The sequence below is a fragment of the Rhinopithecus roxellana genome, chromosome 13 (assembly GCF_007565055.1).
Source record: "Rhinopithecus roxellana isolate Shanxi Qingling chromosome 13, ASM756505v1, whole genome shotgun sequence".
In the NCBI taxonomy this organism is placed as follows: domain Eukaryota; kingdom Metazoa; phylum Chordata; class Mammalia; order Primates; family Cercopithecidae; genus Rhinopithecus; species Rhinopithecus roxellana.
The window spans coordinates 70,322,790-70,342,726 of NC_044561.1; the positions used below are offsets into that span (position 1 = coordinate 70,322,790).

Genomic DNA, 19,937 nt, shown 5'->3' on the forward strand with positions numbered 1-19,937 from the left:
CGACAGACCCTGACCCCAGGCTGGACCTTGAGCAGGAGGGGATCTTCCTCACCGGAAGGCGGGCGCAGGGCCTGGGCTCCCCTCTGGACGCCTCTTGGGTCCTGGCGGAGGTACGGGGGAGGCGGGGGCTGCAGGCGGAGAGAGAGTCCTGAACGGCTAGCTGGGGAACCAAACCAGAGATTTTCAGGCTGCAGACACCGGCTGGCGCGATGGAGTAACCCAGATGTGCTAGGGGCGCCTCTCCTTGCGCCGGATCCCCTAGACGCGCCCCCACCCCTCCAGGCAGGCAGCAGGCGCCCAGGCTGGAGATGTGGGAAGGGAGGTCAGACCGGCTCCGGGAACCCCCAGTCGCACGCAGTGACCCCGGGGTCCCCATCCCCGGCTCAGGCACGTCTGGAACCCCGCGAGGACAAGGAAACTTTACCCCTGCCCGGGGTCCAGCGCAGCCTCCCCGTCCCCCTGGGCGCGCGGTCCGTCACCGCTCGTTCTCCCCGGCCCTTGCTCCCTCCTCCCTTCCCTCCCTCCGTCCCCTCCCCCGCCTACTTCCCCCTCCCCTTCTTCCCCCTCCTCTGCTCCCCCTCCTCTCCCCTCCCCTGCTCCCCCTCCCAGCCGGCTGAGGCGGGCAGGGCCGGGCGGGGCCGCGCCACGGAGCCCACAGCCCGGCGCTCCCGGCCCCGTCGCCGCCGCACCGCGCCCCGCAGGAGAAGCGGAACCGGGCCCGGCGGCCGAAGCGGCCCGCGAGGCGCGGGAGGCATGAAGTTGGGCGCGCACGGGCCTCGGAGCCGGGGGGAGCCGGGAGCCGCCCGCATCTAGAGCCCGCGAGGTGCGTGCGCCATGGAGCTCGGGGGCCCCGGGGCGCCGCGGCTGCTGCCGCCGCTGCTGCTGCTTCTGGGGACCGGCCTCCTGCGCGGTAAGTTTCGGGGCGCGGGATGGGCCCCCTTTCGCCCGCGTTCGGGTGGCCTGGGACCCCCGGAGCCAGAGGGAGGGAGGCTCCTGACTGCGGTCCCAAGCCGCGGGTGCGCGCAACGGGGCGGCAGAGAGGCTCCCCATCCCCAGCCGCACAGGCTGCGCTTGCACCCGGGCTGAGCCAGGCGAGGAGGGAGTTAACCGCCGGCGAATGTGGAGGGCTGGGAAAGGGGGTTTCCGCGGGGGGTGGGGGTTCCGCTGCTGTTTCAGGGCTGGACCCAAAAGCTCGAACTTGGACAGAGGTGGGGCCCCCTTCGCCCTTCCCCCATCCATCCGGCTAAATTTCCCTGAAGACTCCCATGCCTGCTTCCTCCGGTTTAGGGGATCAGAGGGGTGGCCTCTGTCCTTGGCGGCCCCCACCCACCTTTTCTGGAGGAAGAACAAGGTCGGGAATAGGGACTCTGGGCGTGGAGTCAAGGCTCCCAGGGGTGTAGAACTGACCCCTCCCTCTCCCCAGTCCTGTCTGCGCTCTCAGGCGAGCAGGGCCCAGCAGGAAGGTGGAAGTCTCCCCTCCATCCAGACCCGCCCCAGGTGGCAGCGCCCAGGACAGGCGGGAAACGCCTCAGACCCTGGGGCCCAGACCTGGAGCACAGATGGAGCTGGGGCTGTGCTCCTCCAGAACGACTCATCAAGGGCGTTCTGTGTCTGACCAAGAGCTCGGGCAGGCTGGAGTGCGGAGGGCAGGGGTGCGGAGGGCAGGGGTGCGGAGGGCTCGGGTGCAGAGGGGGCTGGGCAACTGCATCTAAAACACTCCTCCAGCCTCAGGGGATTGATGAACCACAGGAGATTCCCTAGGAAGCAGGCGCTTTTGGGGGCTGATCCTCCTTCCTCTTCCTCCTTCTCCCTGCCTGGGCTGGCCCCGCTGCCCTGTGCCCCATCCCGTGCTGCTGTTACCCCCAAGTGTCCTCTGACTCACCGGCCGCTGGAGGCACAGCCCTTCCCTGGAAGTCAGTGTGACAGGAGACCCAAAGCAGTTCTCAGCCCATCCATTGCCTGGTTTTGTGGTGCGGTGCAAGGTGCTGGAAAGGCCTCCGTGGGCTGAGGGGCCTGGGAAGCTTCCCAGAGGAAATCACAATTACACCCAGGGGTGGGAGAGAGATGGAAGCCAAAGGAGAGCAGCACATGCCACGCCTGGCACACGCAGAGGTCCTGGGGTGGGCGGTGCTCTTGTGAGGAGCTGAAAGGAAGCGGACGTGGCTGAGCGTGCTGGGCAGGGGACTGGGGCAGCCAGGACAGCTCCCGGCTCCTGTCCCGCCTGCACCTGAGCACTGACCTGCCTCTCCCCGCAGCCAGCAGCCATGTGGAGACCCGGGCCCACGCTGAGGAGCGGCTCCTGAAGAAACTCTTCTCCTGGTTACAACAAGTGGTCCCGACCCGTGGCCAACATCTCGGATGTGGTCCTTGTCCGCTTCGGCCTGTCCATTGCTCAGCTCATTGACGTGGTAGGTGGGCGTGTGGCCATCATGCGCTGTGACTGAGGGCACCCTGCAAGGAGCGCCGGGGTCTGGGTGGGCAGAGGGGACACAGCCATCAACACTCCCCGTGGCTGTGAGTGTTTGGCCTGGGCTAGTATGCCAGAACAGCAGCCACCAGCTCCGTCCTGCCGGAGCCCCAGCCAAGGGTTGGTTCAGAGCATCCCAGCCAGGCCCTGCCCTTTCCTCCCCCTCGATGTGGGAACACTCCAAGCGGCCAGGTTCTCAGTACAGAGCCCAGGCACCTTCGGAAGAACAGCAAAGGCCTTGCTTGGGGGTGGCGGGGCACACTGTGACCTGGGAACAACGAGGACAACTGACTGGGAAAGGGGCTAGGGCAGGGGCAGGCACTGTGGTGTCCTGGCAGCACCCCAATCTCGGCTGGCCCCAGAGCCCCTCACCCACAGGTCTGGAATGTGGGGTTTGGGTGAGTCTTGGGCAAGTTCGGTTTGTCTGAAGTGTGTTTCCTTTCTGGTGGGGGGCCCAGGAGGCTGCTGGGAGGATGCCTAGGGGTCCAGCCAGGCCCCTGCAGCGTGGGCCAGTGCACACGGAGCCCCGAGGTGGGGATAGGAACCAGGAGGCTTCGAGGCTGAGAGAACTGAGCTGTGGGAGGCTCGGCCTTGTGCTCAGTTGAGATGCTTGGTTACCTACCCAGGCCTGAGCCAGACTGTCTGGGGGTCTCGGCAGCCCTAGAGGGGCTGGGTGGGGGGCAGCAGAGACATTTCCATGTTTCCTAGCCAGGCTCAGCCACTCCAAATAGGGTGAGACCATCCCTCAGGGTACCTGGCTGGGTGGGGGTGCATAACCTGGGGGCTCCTGCCATGGAAGAGGGCAGGCTGGGCAGGCCGTGGCCTCTGGGAGCTGGCCTGCTTGCGAGTGGGCAGCTGATGGCCAGCTGGGCTGCAGGGGCTTGTGTCTTCCACGCTGGAGTCCGCCAGCTCCAGCCCTGCTGCCAAATCCCAGCTTGCTGGTCCAGGGAGGGCACCCCCACACGGGGAGGCATTTGTATGCTGCAGAGGCCCAGCCCACACCTTGCCAGGACGCCCAGCCTGGGTCTGCCGCTGTGGGAGGAGCTGCCAGGTTGCAGGAGTATTTTCTCTCTTTGGGAGGCTGGTGGATGTTGGGTAACCCTGGGCCTGGGGCCTGTGAAACGGGGTGAGAGCTGCTTCACTATCCCAGGCTGAGTGGACCACACCCCAGGGGCTTTGAGAGGTGTAGGGAGCTGCAGCCACATTCCCACAGACAGGCTGGTCAGTGGTGGCACTTGCCTGCGCAGGGCTGCGCATGGAGACTCCAGTCAGCCGGCCCCGTCCAAGGTCGGCCACCCAGACCTCCACCCTCAGTGTCCTGGAACTGCCCCGAGTGGCTCCTGTGGAGTGTCTCTGGCGGAGGCCCAGCCAGAAGACAATGAGGGTTGCACAGGCTTGGCAAGCCTGCTGAGGTTTGCAAACATGGCTGCAAAGTGGTGGCTGGCAGAGGTGGCTGCTGGCGGCTGCCCAAGGCTCTAGGTCTGCCACCCCCCCACCTGGCTGCCTACCTGAGCTTCTCAGGGCTCAGTCCATGGCTCCCCACACCACCACAGAGCCCCCAGTTTGCTCAGGAGACATTGAGGCCAGGAGCACACCCAGCACCAGGACTCCCAGAGCTGCCCACCCCTCTCTCCACCCTGCAGCCGGCTAAGGACTCACACGAGCATGCACACATGGGTGCTGACGCTCCTGGGTGCCCAAGGCTGAGGGCCACGTGTGTGTGGAAGGGGCTGCCTTGTGTCCATACATGGGTGCTGACGCTCCTGGGTGCCAGCCTAAGTCCGAGGGTCACGTGTGTGTGGAAGGGGCTGCCTTGTGTCTGGCCCACTCTGTCTGTCCCACCAGGGGCTGGGGACTCACATGTGCCCCCTTTGCGGGCTCATATACTTGTTACAGGTGCCATCACCAGGGTCTGTCCTGGAGGGGATGTGAGCTGCATATGTGAGCTCAAGCCCCAGGACTGGCTGCACAGGAGGGTCTGGAAGACCCAGTGCTTTTCTAACCAGCCCAGGCCAATGCTGAGTGGTGGTGAAATGTACGGTGTTGACCTGTCCTCTAGCTTCAAGGGCACCTGAGAGTGATGGCTGCAAAGGGGCAGAGCAGGACACTGGGCAGGAGGGCCAGGCCTGGCCACATGAAGCTGGTTCTGAGGACCCTGGAACTTCCTCGGACACACAGGATGAGGTCCTGAGGGGATGAGGTCCTGTGGGGAGATATGGCCCTGCGGAGACGTGGTCTATGGGGACGTAATCTGTGGGGATGAAGTTCAGTGGAGACGTGGTCCTGTGGGACGTGGTCTGTGGCGATGTGGTCTGTGGGACATGGTCCTGTGGGGACGTGGTCCGTGGAGATGTGGTCCTGTGGGGACGTGGTTCTGTGGGGACATGGTCCATGGAGACATGGTCCGTGGAGATGTGGTCCTCTGGGATGTGGTCCTGTGGGGACATGGTTCTGTGGGGACGTGGTCTGTGGAGGTGTGGTCCTGTGGGGATGTGGTTCTGTGGGGACATGGTCCGTGGAGATGTGGTCCTGTGGATATGGTCCTGTGGGGACATGGTTCTGTGGGGATGTGGTCTGTGGAGGTGTAGTCCTGTGGGGACATGGTTCTGTGGGGACATGGTCCGTGGAGATGTGGTCCTGTGGGATGTGGTCCTGTGGGATATGGTCCTGTGGGGACATGGTTCTGTGGGGATGTGGTCTGTGGAGGTGTAGTCCTGTGGGGACATGGTTCTGTGGGGACATGGTCCGTGGAGATGTGGTCCTGTGGGATGTGGTCCTGTGGATATGGTCCTGTGGGGACATGGTTCTGTGGGGATGTGGTCTGTGGAGGTGTAGTCCTGTGGGGACATGGTTCTGTGGGGACATGGTCCGTGGAGATGTGGTCCTGTGGGATGTGGTCCTGTGGATATGGTCCTGTGGGGACATGGTTCTGTGGGGACGTGGTCTGTGGAGGTGTAGTCCTGTGGGGACGTGGTTCTGTGGGGACATGGTCCGTGGAGATGTGGTCCTGTGGGATGTGGTCCTGTGGGATATGGTCCTGTGGGGACATGGTTCTGTGGGGACGTGGTCTGTGGAGGTGTAGTCCTGTGGGGACGTGGTTCTGTGGGGACATGGTCCGTGGAGATGTGGTCCTGTGGGATGTGGTCCTGTGGGATATGGTCCTGTGGGGACATGGTTCTGTGGGGACGTGGTCTGTGGAGATGTGGAAGGAGGTGAGTGGTGAGTGGGGCGGGCTGGAAGGGGCTGGGGTGAGCGGCCCAGCTGCACACAGTGACCTTGAGTGACAGGTCCCACCTGCTCAGGTCATGAGGCACAGTCCTGGAGAGGCCACCCTGGCCAGCAGTGGAACCCACTTATGTGCCAGGGGCAGCTTTGCTGGCTGTGTGTGCCCACGTGGGGTGCCTCGTCTGCAGAGGGGCTGCCCCCAAGGGCCAGGAGGGAGCAAGGCAGGTGGGCAGAAGGAGGCTCCCCGTGCCTGCCACACCCATCCTTAGCTGGGGGAGCCTGTGAGGCCGCTGACCTCCTCTCCAGTTTCCTGCTGGAGATGTTTGCGGCCTTGTCCCCACATCCCTAGGTCTCCTCAGAGTCCCATCCTGGGCTCAGCTGCCTCCAGGGACAGGGCACTCGCCCCCTCCAGAAGTCGCCCATCCACCATGTCTCGCCCTGGCCCTGTCCTTGTGCCAGTGGCTGTGGATGAGGAAACCCAGGGCCAGAGAAAGACGCCAGGGGGTCACTGGCCCCTTCCTCTCTCTGTGCCCTAGGATGAGAAGAACCAGATGATGACCACGAACGTATGGGTGAAGCAGGTGAGTGGGAGGGCACTGCCCTGCCCTGGCCCTGCCCCAGCCCTGCCCTCCCCCACACCCCTCACCCTGCTGCCCTGCCCTGGCCCTGCCCCAGCCCTGCCCTCCCCCACACCCCTCACCCTGCTGCCCTGCCCCACCCTGGTCCTGCCCCACCCACCCTCCCGCACACCCCTCACCCTGCTGCCCTGCCCCACCCTGGCCCTGCCCCACCCCACCCTCCCCCACACCCCTCACCCTGCGGCCTCCCCCCGCCCCACCCCGTCCAGGAGTGGCATGACTACAAGCTGCGCTGGGACCCAGCTGACTACGAGAACGTCACCTCCATCCGCATCCCCTCTGAGCTCATCTGGCGGCCGGACATCGTCCTCTACAACAAGTGAGTCCTCTGGGGAGCTCTGCCAAGGCCCAGCCTGGCCCAGCAGGGCCTATGCCAGCCCCATCCATGCCAGCCCAGGTCCAGGAAGGAAGAAGCAGGAGCAATGGAGAAATTGGTGGGGGTTGAGGAGGGAAGGGTCCCCCCAGGCCAGCAAAGAGGCTGAGGGCATCCCTGGGTCTCAGCACTGGAACTTCAGAGCCAGAGGGGCCTGAGAGTGGCTGTGGCACCTGGGCACAACATCACTGCCTGGACCGGTCCTGAGGCCTGGGGGCTGGCTCCTGACCCTGGACGTCTTTGCCCCCACCCTTGATGGTTGCAGGAGAGCCCTTTTGGGCTGGAGTGCTTTTCACAATCAGACCCCATCCTGGGATTTCTGGGAGAATAGTGTGGACCGCAGGGTGCCGTGGAGAGGGGTGAGGAAGCCCCAGACGGCTCCCACCCTAGCAGGGCCTCTGCCTGCTCTGCACACTCAGGCCCTGCCCAGGACAAACATCACACCCCGTCCCCAGCAAACAAAGCCTCGGGCTGGACCAAGCCTGTGTCAGGCTCCTGGGAGGCCAAGATGAAGTCTGGTCATGGAAACGGGTTTCCTGTGCCTGGAAGCCAGGGCAGCGTTGCCAGGGATTGGCCGTGGCAGACGGTGGCCTCCAGAGGCTGCTGTCCTCCAACTTGTCCTTCCCACAGATCTGTGCCGAGGGCCCTGCGCCTGGCAGCCAGCACTCTCTGAGCTGAGTCCTCCAGGGACTATCTCTCGCGACAGGCTCAGGGCCTGGGCGCGGCAGGGTCGAAGCTCCCACAAACAGAGCAAATGGAAGCTCTTCCTCCTCTCCTGTCCCAGCCATCTGCCCACAGCCCCTTCCAGGCCCCAGGGCGCCTGCCTGACCTACAAACGCTGCTGTATGATTAAGAACCATCGGGCTCCTCTTCCAACTCAATTGATTCCAGTAATGGCAGTGGGAAGGGGGGTGAAAGGGGGCCGGACGCCCTTCCAGGGTGCATTAGGGGAGGTGGTCAGTGGTGAGTGGGTGGCGAGTGGTCTTCCCTTAGGACAGGCTCCCTGCCCCCTGCAAGATGCCCAGCCACCTAGCTCCCCGCCACCAGGACCGTGCACCCAATCCGCCTGTGTGACTCACAGGGACGTATTTCAGGGAGAAGTGGAAATGCCCAGGATGGGCTGGGCAGAGAAGCAGCTCTGGGTGCCTGTACACAGCCCTCCAGGAATGCAGCCCCCAGGAACAAAGCCTCTGAGGACCACAGCCCCCACTGTGACCTCAAACCCCCAGAACCACAGCCCCCCAGTACTGCAGCTTCCCCAGGACCACAGCTCCCCCAGGACCACAGCTCCCCCAGGACCACAGCTCCCTCAGGACCACAGCTCCCCCAGGACCACAGCTCCCCCAGGACCACAGCTCCCCCAGGACCACAGCTCCTTCAGGACCACAGCTCCCCCAGGACCACAGCTCCCCCAGGTTCACAGCTCCCCCAGGACCACAGCTCCCCCAGGTTCACAGCTCCCCCAGGACCACAGCTCCCCCAGGACCACAGCTCCCCCAGGACCACAGCTCCCCCAGGTTCACAGCTCCCCCAGGACCACAGCTCCCCCAGGACCACATTCCCTGCCAGGACCACATTCCCTGCCAGGACCACATTCCCTGCCAGGACCACAGCTCCCCCAGGACCACAGGCCCCCAGGACCACAGCTCCTCCAGGACCACAGGCCCCCAGGACCACATTCCCTGCCAGGACCACAGCTCCCCCAGGACCACAGCTCCCCCAGGACCACATTCCCTGCCAGGACCACATTCCCTGCCAGGACCACAGCTCCCCCAGGACCACAGCTCCCCCAGGACCACAGGCCCCCAGGACCACAGCTCCCCCAGGACCACAGGCCCCCAGGACCACAGCTCCCCCAGGACCACAGGCCCCCAGGACCACAGCTCCCCCAGGACCACAGCTCCCCCAGGACCACAGGCCCCCAGGACCACATTCCCTGCCAGGACCACAGTCCCCCCAGGACTGCATTCCCGCCTAGGGCTACAGCGCCTCCCGCAGAACTGCAACGCCCGCAAGGATCACAAGTTCTCGCCTGACCACAGCCCCCTAGGACCGCAGCCCCCCTAGGGCCACAGCCCCGCCTAGGACCACAGCTCAGGCGAGCAGGGTGTGCTGCCACCCCATGTCCTCCTGTGTCTCCTCCTCACCATGGCCTGTGGGAGGTAGTGGGGTAACCTGTGGGATACAGTTGGGTGACCCCAGTTTTCTCTTCAGGGCTGGGGTTGTCACCGAGGCTCTCTCTGGATAGGACCTGGGGTTCCTGGAGTCGGTGCTGGTGCTGGTGCTGGGGTCTGCTCCCACTGAGGAGGCCTGTTTCTGGGGCAGCAGGTGACTGTAGCTGGTGGCCGGCCAGGCTGCAGGGTGGGACGCCTCAGCTCTTCTGCAGGGTGGGAGGCTTTGGCCACCCCCAGTTGGGGACCCTGCTGTCCACTTGGGGCTTCTCTAAGATTGGCCCTTTGGGGCAGGAGACCAGAAATCCCTGACCTGGGGATCGGGGTGGAGGGGACAGAGGGTCTCATGCCACCCTGTGGGCCCTGGAGCAGGAATCTGGACCTGCCAGACTGGGCGGCTCCTCAGACCCTGCCTGCTCCAAGGGTGCAGCTTTCCAGAACCAGCTCACAGCTCGGTGGTTCAGCCCAAGCAGGGTTCTCCTCAAAGGCTCCCCAGAAGGCGGCTGGAGCCAGGGGTGGGCAGGGCAGGGAGCAGCAGTGACGCGGCCCAGGGATGCTGTGGGACCTGGGGGCTGGGGGACCGGGCCCTGACCTTGTCCCGTTTCCTGTGGCGGGATGGAGGACCCTGGGGGAGGGGAGCCCTGCCCAGAGTGACGTGGACCCGCACTGTTCCCAAGCACAGCCCTGATCCCCTGCAGCCTGCATGCTGAATGGAGTAGTCACCCACTTCCCGTAGGAGAAGGTTTTCATTTGTGCCTCAGAAGGTGGAGGGCGTTGGTTTTTGGAGAGATGGGCTGGAGAAAAGGAGCAAACTTGACCCTGATTCCACCCAGACTGAACTCGGTGGCCAGGCCCTGCCCCGCGCTGGAGGGACCCTTGGGGGCCAGGCTGTGCTGGGCCGGAGCCGTGTGGAGATGCAGCTGGTGGCTCTTCCCGGGTCTCCCTCCCTCTGCAGGGCAGCCGAGCGGCAGCCCAGCCGGCGGTGTTGGCTCAGGACCAGTTCAGCAGGGCAGAGCCTCAGCACCGACCGAGACCGTGGGGGGCCAGGTCTCCATGACCTGGAGGGCAGAGCTCCAGCAGCGGCAGCTCCACAAAGGGATGGTCCCTGAGGGTTGGGAGGGAGGTTGAGGTGCAGGCCTGGCCCTGGGACTCCTGGGCAGGGACAGAGGAAGCTCAGGGAACAGTGGCCAGCTCTGCCCAAGTACCTGGGGAGGCCCTGGCCTTTGAGCAGGCTCTCAGGGAATGAGACAGAGGAGGGATGGGCAGGGGTCCAGGCAACTTGGCAGAGGTGGGCAGAAGGTGTGTGGCTGGGCAGCCACTCCCCGGGACACGTCGTGCCCCACCGTCCTCCACAGAGCTGAGCCTGGCCCCATACCCACCAACACTGTGGATTTAATGGGGCCTCAGGCTTCCCATTGGTGGGGACTTCCGTGGGTGGGGGGTGGGGGGTCAGCTGCTTCAGCCCTGAACGTGCTCCTGCAGTGTGTCCTACCCAGCCAGCCACTGTCCATGGAACCAGGGGCTGGGTCTGGGAGCTCTGTCTACCAGGAGGAGTTCAAGGGACATCAGCCCCTCGCTCCATTGCTCTGTTGCCCACCTGGGCCTGTGGACAGAAGACCCATGTCCTCAAGGCAAAAGAGAGTCCAGAGCCAGTGGCTTAGATGTGGCCCTGGAACTGGGCAGTGCATATGCAGCCTCACTGCATTGTCCCTGGGTGGCCAGAGCACCTGTCCTTGCCTCTGTGGCCCCTGGTGTCCTCATGCTCACACACCAGGAGGTGGCCTCCAAGTCCTTGGGGTTAATGGCAGAAGCTGGGTGAGGAATTCCCGTGGTGGCCCGGGATGCTGCTTGGAGGGGCAGGGACGTGGGGATGCTGTGTGTCCCAGGAGGTGTCGCTGAAAGACTAGCCCCATCCTTGTGCCACTCATGGGTAAGAAGAATCACCAGCAGCAGTGACTATGTGTGTCAGGCACCTGTAGGTCCCTTCCTGTTCTCTGAACCATGTGCTACACCCAGCTCAGGAATGATAAACTGAGGTGCACGAGTAAGTGAAGAGACGAGCAGTGCACCTGGGCAAGGCTGCCAGCCTTTCTGTGCTCCTGTGATGTGACAATGCCTCTGTGTGTGGACGTGGGCGTGGATGTGGATGTGGACGAGGATGTGGATGTGGGCGTGGACATGGATGTGGGCATGGGTGTGGATGTGGACGTGGGCATGGACGTGGGGGTCTCACTCCCTTCGATCTTCCTGCCCAGTGCTGATGGGGACTTCGCAGTCACCCACCTGACCAAGGCCCACCTGTTCCATGACGGGCGGGTGCAGTGGACGCCCCCGGCCATCTACAAGAGCTCCTGCAGCATCGATGTCACCTTCTTCCCCTTCGACCAGCAGAACTGCACCATGAAATTCGGCTCCTGGACCTATGACAAGGCCAAGATCGACCTGGTGAACATGCACAGCCACGTGGACCAGCTGGACTTCTGGGAGAGCGGCGAGTGGGTCATTGTGGACGCCGTGGGCACCTACAACACCAGGAAGTACGAGTGCTGTGCTGAGATCTACCCGGACATCACCTATGCTTTCGTCATCCGGCGGCTGCCGCTCTTCTACACCATCAACCTCATCATTCCCTGCCTGCTCATCTCCTGCCTCACCGTGCTGGTCTTCTACCTGCCCTCCGAGTGCGGCGAGAAGATCACGCTGTGCATCTCCGTGCTGCTGTCGCTCACCGTCTTCCTGCTGCTCATCACCGAGATCATCCCGTCCACCTCGCTGGTCATCCCGCTCATCGGCGAGTACCTGCTGTTCACCATGATCTTCGTCACCCTGTCCATAGTCATCACGGTCTTTGTGCTCAACGTACACCACCGCTCGCCGCGCACGCACACCATGCCCGCCTGGGTACGCAGGGTCTTCCTGGACATCGTGCCGCGCCTGCTCCTCATGAAGCGGCCGTGTGTGGTCAAGGACAATTGCCGGCGACTCATCGAGTCCATGCACAAGATGGCCAGTGCCCCGCGCTTCTGGCCCGAGCCGGAGGGGGAGCCTGCCGCCACAAGCGGCACCCAGAGCCGGCACCCGCCCTCGCCGTCCTTCTGTGTCCCCCTGGATGTGCCGGCTGAGTCTGGGCCTGCCTGCAAGTTGCCCTCCGACCAGCTCCCCACTCTGCAGCCCCCGGAAGCTGAGAAAGCCAGCCCCCACCCCTCGCCTGGACCCTACCGCCCACCCCACAGCACCCAGGCACCAGGGCTGGCCAAAGCCAGGTCCCTCAGCGTCCAGCACATGTCCAGCCCTGGTGAAGCGGTGGAAGGTGGTGTCCGGTGCCGGTCTCGGAGCATCCAGTACTGTGTTCCCCGAGACAGTGCCAGCCCCGAGGCGGATGGCCAGGCTGCCGGCGCCCTGGCCTCTCGCAAGACCCACTCGGCTGAGCTCCCACCCCCAGACCAGCCCTCTCCATGCAAATGCACCTGCAGGAAGGAGCCCCCTTCGGTGTCCCCGAGCGCGACACTCAAGGCCCGCAGCACCAAAGCACCACCCCGGCACCTGCCCCTGTCGCCGGCCCTGACACGGGCGGTGGAGGGTGTCCAGTACATCGCGGACCACCTGAAGGCCGAAGACACAGACTTCTCGGTAAGTCCCGCCCATGGCTGTGCTGGGCGCCTCTGGCCCAGATGGAGTCGGTGGACACCCTCAGTTCCTGGTGCGTAATCCAGGAGCTGGGCCCAGTCCTCAGGCTGCTTTGCTTTGGGGTGCAGGGCATGGCCTCTGCTGCAGCAGCCTCACCCCAAGCTGCTACGTGGCCGCAGGTCCCAGGCTGAGCGGGGCAGGTGGCCCCGAGAGGCTGGCACAGGGTGGATCCTGGTGCCGCCTCCGGCTCTGGGACTCAGTGGGCCTCGGCAGATGGCAGGGTGAGGGGCCACAGGCAGCATCCTTCCAGCACAGCACGGGGGCGCTCTGGGAACTCCTGCCCAGCAACGCCCAAGTCCCCAGAATGCAACAAGGCACTGCCAAGTCTCTTCCCCCAGGGCGTGCCTGTGCCTGCCCCATGGGCCTCCCTAGGGCCCCTCCGTACCTGGGGCCTGGAGGTAGGGGGCTTGGAGAAGATGGGATGGGATGGGCTGGGGCAGGAGAGAAGGATCCGGGACAGGGACACAGCCCCAAGACCGCCAGCCCCACGCGGCCAAGCTGGGGACAGGGGTGGGAGAGCCATGGGCTGGGGGCAGAAAACACAGGCCCCACTGCTAAGGCCCCCCGGGGCCCTGGGCCAGCCCACCTGCCCTCACCCTCATGCACCAGGCACCGGCCGCACGGCGGCCTCAGGAGCTGTGGTTTCTGCTAAGTGGCAGCCATGTCTGTGTTACCTGCGGCTCTGCAGTCTTCTACCCGTTCCCTGCAGGAGAGGCCCGGGGGCAGAGCCAGCTTTGCCTGACACTAGCACCAGGTAGCCTCCTTGTTGCCTTCTGCAGACATCTGCTGTCTGTCGCAGGTGGGGAGGCGCAGGGGCCAGGGTCCACAGACAGGACAATGGGGCCGGATGGGTGGGGCACGCAGGCGGCCGAGGGTCTCAGCCTCAGCCGTGCAGCCCGTGACGTCCACAGCGACAACTTGGCATCTGTCCTGCCATCCACCTGCTGTCGCCGGCACCTCCCGGCTCTCATCCCAGTGCCAGGGCCTGGCGCCCTCAGTGGTCCGCCTCCACCTGAAGGGGCTGCCTCTGCCAGGATCCCAGAGCGCCATCCTCGATGGTTTATTCAGACGCATCTGGTGCCTGCCCCCACTAACTGAGCGAGCCCCAAAGCGAGGGGACATGCTCCACACCCCTGAGAAGTGAGGGGGCTGCTTGCCCCACACAGCCACCCCCACTGAAGCCCAACAAGCTGCAAAGCCACCTGCACGTTCCAGAATGTTCTGGGGTCACGAGAGCAGCCTGGAGAAGTGTCAGGACCCTGCTTTGCTGCCAGCTCTTGAAGCCAGAGTCAGCTGTGCCCAGGTCATGCCACCGTGGGGTCGGATGCTTTTAGGTGTTTGATCAAAACGGCCCTGAAGCCGGCAGTGGGTCTGAGCTCGGTGGTCGGCGCAGCCTGGGCCCCCTCCAGCAGGCTTGTGGGCCGATTGCTGCCGCTGCCTGACCTGGTTCTGGGCTTGTGGGGAGCAGAGCTGACTTCACAGGAGCCGCCTCGGGGACAGAGGGAAGGCTTTGGTCTGCCGCTGCGTTTCATCTTCAGGGCGGATGGAACGCAGCACACAGAACCCAGGGAACTAAAGGCACATGGGAAAGGGCGAGAGGGCGGCCGTGTCCCTCCCCGAGAGCCGAGGCCTGAGCAGGACTTTATTTATAAGTGACCCCGTTTGCCTTCAGGCTTCCCGTAAATAAATACGGCCATTTTGGTTCAGTTTAACACGATCAGGACACCCGGGATTGCTGCAAAAAACCAGAGCAGGAGGCGGCACTGTCCCCTCCCATCCCTCATCATCCACAGGCCTGGGACCCAGGACACCCTCATGGCCTGGCCCAGAGGCAGCTCGTCAGCTTGGGGTTGTCTCAGGTCCTTCTATACAGCAGAGCCAGAGACACCGGACGGGGGAGCCACAGATGCAGGATGGGGAAGCCAGAGACACACAGGACAGTAGAGCCAGAGACACAGGTCAGGGGAGCTGGGGACACAGAGGACAGGGGAGCTAGAGACACAGGATGGGAGAGCCGGGGACACGGGACGGGGGAGCCGGGGACGCGGGACGGGGGAGCCAGAGACGTGGGATGGGGGAGCCAGAGATGCGGGACAGGGGAGCCAGAGACACACAGGGCAGGGGAGCCAGAGATGTGGGACAGGGGAGCCGGGACCAGGGAAGTGGCCAGCTGCATGAGTGCTTTTAGCTGCACACAGCGGCTGTCTTGAGAATGGCTTCCCGACTCCAGGCCTGACCGGGCCACTGCCTCTGCCGTCCCTAGGCCTCTGCTCCTAGGGGTCACCCAGGGTGGGGTCCGCCCTGCATCAGCCCCAGGAGTGTGGGGTTAGAAGCCGGACTGGGAGCCGGCACCCGCTGTCCCTGTTTAGATGTGTAACTGCAGCCACCCCTGATAGCTGTGCACCTCAGTGTGAAAACGGGACAGGCCAGGGGAAGCTCGAGTGAGAGATCGCAGTTGGCGGTGGCTGTGCGGGCTCCGTGTGTGCTGCTCTCGTCCGCCCTCTGGCCCCGGGTCCTCCCTGTGGAGCATCAGCTGGCAGTGCTGCCCACGACCAGTGTGTGGGGTTAGGCCCCATTATCCCAAACCCAGCAGGCTCCCTGTCTTACCCTGCTCAGCGAGGCTGTGCCCCCACCGGGCCTCATTTTCCCATCTGCAAAACGGGGAGGGGGACGGGCCTCCATGGTGCCCCTCCCAGCGCTGGTGAGCTGACAGCAGACCCCTCACGGGGTGCCTGAGCCCCCCTCCCCCGTGCCCCCTTCCTGAAGCGCAGACTGCCTGCTGAGAGGTGGGGGCGCTCAGGGCACAGTGTAGAGCCTGTCTCCACACGGGGGTCTGCCCAGCCGGAATTCCCAGGGTTCCTAGGTCCTTCTGCCCTGCACCGTAGTGATGCTGCCACCTGCAGAGCGCTGGCTGTCCTGTGCACCCCGATTCCTCCCCTTGGTGCAGGTGTGTGCGGGGTGCACCGACAGCCGTGGCTGCCTCGGGTGGAAGGTGGGAGGTGGAGAAGCTGCCACCGGCGGTGCCAGGGTCCTGAGGGCTCTCCCGCGGGCGGCCGGGCCTGTTGGAGTGACGGCGTCTGTGCTTGCAGGTGAAGGAGGACTGGAAGTACGTGGCCATGGTCATCGACCGCATCTTCCTCTGGATGTTCATCATCGTTTGCCTGCTGGGGACCGTGGGCCTCTTCCTGCCGCCCTGGCTGGCTGGCATGATCTAGGAAGGGATCGGGAGCCTGCGTGGCCTGAGGCTGCAGCACACGGGGTCAACGTCCATGAGGCCGGCCTGGGGCTGGGCTGGCTCCTCCCCGGACTCTGCAGGGCCACACATTTGCCAAATTATCCTTCCTGTTCTGTGTCTGCCGTAAGACGGCCTTGGACAGGGACACAGCCTCTGGGGAGACGGAGTGCAGAGCTGCTTCCAGTTGGGCTGAGGCCCCAGGAGGCAGCGGCTTGGAGCAGCGGCGAGGGTCAGCGCCTTCTACCTGCAGGACTCGGGTTAAGTCCAGTGCAAGAGTCTCCTGAGCTCCCCTGCAGGTGGATCTCCCTCCTCCTGGTCTCTGAGCAGACCCGGCGATGGTCCGACTGCCCCAAGGGACCCTTGAAGGGACTTCATGCTCCTTCAGCCCCAAGTGCCCCGTCTTCTGGAGGCCTGACCACCTCTCCCACCCACCTCGTCCTGCACCTGTGTGGGCCTCAGCTCCTCCCCCAGGGTCCTCGGGCCTCGCTGGCCCCATAAGCGTGAGCCAGCGGCGCTCCAATCTCCTTCACTAGGAGTGGGTCCGGGCAGGGATTGTGTTCGGTTGTGTTTTGGGTAAGTTAGAACTCAAGTCTTGTGCCCGAGGACCCTTGGAGGACAGAGCTTTGTGGAGCTGGTCCTGCGTGGGGAGAATCGGGTGGCAGGCCCTCCACGGGGGACAGGAACACCCAGCTCCAGAGAGTCCCAAGACCAGGGCTGTGCCTTCCTGGTGCAGGGCCAGGGGTCTGTGGCAGGTGGCCAGGGCTCCACGGGGGCCTAGTGGCTCTGGCCCCGGGATTACTTCTGTGTTGTGATTTCCCAGGGCTGGGAGGGTCCCGAATGGAGCCCAGACCCCGGCCCTGGTTCCCCTGGGACTCTGAGGGTTTCTACCTCGGTGCACAGCCTGGGAGATCCGCCCAGGGCTCTGGGTTTGGGAAGAAGGATTTCCCTTCACAGTAGCCTTGGGGAGCTGGTGGGGGCATCCCTGAGAACCTCCACCCGGGAGATGCTGGGACCCTTGGGGCAGGAAGCTCCCGAGAAACCTCGTGGGGGTCAGGGAGCCCTGGGGTTTCCACACAGGCCCGTGCCCTCCATCCTGGCAGGGCAAGCAGGACTAAGCAGGGCCTCACCCCTGCAGGCGGTACCCAGAGGTGGGGGAGGCCTGAAGTGTTTCCAGGCATGACCCTGGAGCCCGGCAGTGCACCCCGTGAAGACAGCGCACCTGGCAGGCCCCCAGCGTCCCCAGGGGCACACTTCCCCCAGGGGATGGGCACAGGCTGCCCTACCCCTCCATGATTCCAAGGGCTCAGAGGGGCAGGGCCAGGACGGCGTGTCCCTTGCCTGTGAGTGACATTGGTTCAGGAAGGCAGTCAGGAAGCCTCCCACTGAGTGGTCCACATTCTGCCACCCCCAGACCCTATCCAGCCCGGGGCGGGGCTGGGGTCGGGCCCTGTGTCCCACTGTGTGTCATCTGTCTGTCCCTGAGCCAAGCTCTCCTGGGCCAGGGTCTCCTCAGAAGGTGTCTGAGAGCAGAATGAATAATTGAAGTTTGAAACCCAGCACGCTGAGTGCCCAGGAAATGCCGCTGTGTCCCTGGGGCCAGTGACATGAGTGGGGAGGAGACTCAGGCTCACATTGCCCACACCTGCCTCTGAACTGCTGCTGGTCACCCCCACCCCCGGGTGCCTGTGACTGGGGTCCTGAGGCTGGGGCTCTTGTGCCAGGAGTGGGTGGGACGCAGAGACCCTCGTGCCAAATCCTGGGCATCCCCAGCCCCCCGGCCCCTCCCACATCCTCCGTGTATTCAGGACTCCATCTGCTGAACTCTGACCTGTCCCCGCTCTGCCATCTCGGCCAGAGAACCCAGGATGCAGGGAGACCCTGGGTGAGTGAGGTCATCCTGGGGCCATGGAAGCTGGCAGGAGACACTGGTCTCAGAGGAGGGAGAGAGACGCAGATTTTAGATATAAGAAGCCGGATCCGCATTGCATAAGCAGATACAGCTGCCAGATGTGTGGGCAGCTGCAGGGAGCGGCCTGGGGTGCTGGGCCCAGCTGTGGTTGCTCTTTTCTGGGTCAGGAGCGACTGCAGAGTGGCTGGGACGCTCCTGCCGGGGGACCCTCCTGGTGGGGGTGGCCGCTTGCCTGGGGGAAGACCCCTTTCCCTTTCTTCTTCTTTTTCTTTTTTTGAGGCTCAAAAAAAAAATCCAAATAAAGCACCATATTCCCACCACACCAAATTAACCTGGACAACAATGTTGGCGTATTTGCGTCCACCGTTGTTTTTATTAAGGTAAAATTTACATATGGTGAGATGCATGCTCTTCAGCGGAGACCCCAGCCCCTAGAAGGTCCCTCCAGCCCTTCCTGTCGGCCTCCTTTCCCCATTTGTGGCTCTGACTTAAGCACGGTGGATTGACCTCTCCGGCTCATGACCTTCAAGGAGTCAGAATGCTGCAGTTGGAGCCTTTGATGGCTGGCTTCTTGATCATATGACTTAGAGCTTCATCCGTGTTGTTGTGTGTGTCCGTAGCTCATTGCTATGTGTTCCTTCGTTTTTAATTGTAAAGAGCAGTGTTCTTCTGTCTGAATAAACTAAGACATAGTTTGTCCATCACCTGTTAGTGGACTTTGTTTGAAGCTGGCAGTGGTTAGGAACGGAGGTGCTGGTGTGTACACAGGGACACGGATGGTCCCGCACTCTATCCATTATGTATGTTGATTTGCTGTATCTGTTAATGTTTTAACATCTTTCAGACCCAGGACTGCTCCTCCTAGGGCCAGTTATTTCCCAGGGGTGGACAGTTTGCCCAGAGCCTACCTTGCCAGGGCTGTGTCCCCCGACTCCCTATCAAAGTCTCACGCTAAGCCAGTGTTTTCCTGCCCTGCGCAAGCCGGGCACCAGGCAGCGGGAGACACTGCTGCAGCTCAAAGCCTGTGGGGCGCCGGCCCCTCTGCAACTGCTCACACCACCCTGCCCGGTCCTTCCCAGGTGAGGCCCCAACGAAGGCCCCGGCCAGGGCTTCCCAGCCCCTTCCTGCCTCCGGACCGGGCTGGGTGCTTCCCGTGTGGCCCGGCCTGGGGTGACGTGGCCCTCCTCTCAGGAAGCATGGTACTCTCTCAATGGCATCGGCCTCCGGAGTTGTCACTCAGGCTCCCTTGTAAGTTATGGCTGGGCCCAGGACACTCCAGGGCATGCAGCTGCTGCGGGACTGCTGGGTTAGCAGGTGCCCCCCGGAGCAGAGGTGTCCTTTCACTTTGCACTAGAAATGCTGGATCAGGCAGCACACATAGCACCTGGGGACGCAGGCCCAGCCAGCCCCACAGACCAAGTTCCACCAACTGTGTGGCCCACTGAGTCCAGGTGTGGCTGCCCACCTTCTGCAGGAAATGTCTGCCAAGCCCTGGAATGTGCTCTCCGTGTGCACAGACTGCAGTGAGTAAAATGCACCTTCACCATGTGTGCTGTGCCCTGTGTTTTCTATTCAAGTTTCTTCTGTTTCAATCTGTAGGAAAGGCTCGGTGTGACCCACAGAATTGATTTCTTGACCCATGGTTGGAAGCTCGCTGCTTAGGACAGAATACCTGGCAGTGGAATCGTCAGGGGTTTGCACTGGGTTTTAGGAGATAACGCCAACATGCTTTCCATGTCACTGTGCCGTTTACACTCCCCGTCTGCAGATAGGCGCTCCCGTTGCGCTAATCCGAGCTGACATTTCCTGGCATTTGCCTGCCTCGCGGGGTAACGTACACAGCGTGCATATGAATCCTCGGCAGCATGACAAGGCATTTCTTTCACAGACTGAATGTGTGCATAGAGCCAGCGCCCGGGAATCCCCTGCTCAGCCCGGCCAGCCACGACCCACCTGAGGTCACCCAACACCTCTGCCTGGCATTGCTAGCCCTGGGTTCTGTGCATGGCCGCGCCAGGTGTGCCCATCTGTCGGCTCCCAATCCCGGGTTGTTGCTCGCTGTGCTGTGGGCTCCGCCGTGTGGCACCACCTTATTTATCCGTCGCCAGCTCGTGGCTGCTGTGAACAGACCTTGGCACCTATGTGTCTCCATCGGAGGCAGACCCAGCAGCTCCGGCTCAGCAGCGGGAAGGAAGGGCGCATGGTCAGCTCAAGGAGCTGCTGACGAAGGGT

The 19,937-nt window shown here is 63.5% G+C and overlaps 1 protein-coding gene across 1 annotated transcript; it reads left to right on the forward strand.

Moving 5' to 3' along the window:
* The first annotated feature begins 730 nt into the window (after positions 1 to 730).
* On the forward strand, positions 731 to 16,344 carry CHRNA4 (cholinergic receptor nicotinic alpha 4 subunit). Its single transcript, XM_030914497.1, is given in 7 exon segments — positions 731 to 910; positions 2,256 to 2,317; positions 2,319 to 2,408; positions 6,229 to 6,273; positions 6,540 to 6,649; positions 11,130 to 12,504; positions 15,651 to 16,344. Coding segments are annotated over 7 exon segments (1,884 nt in total). The 5' UTR covers positions 731 to 834; the 3' UTR covers positions 15,777 to 16,344.
* Positions 16,345 to 19,937: the final 3,593 nt, after the last annotated feature.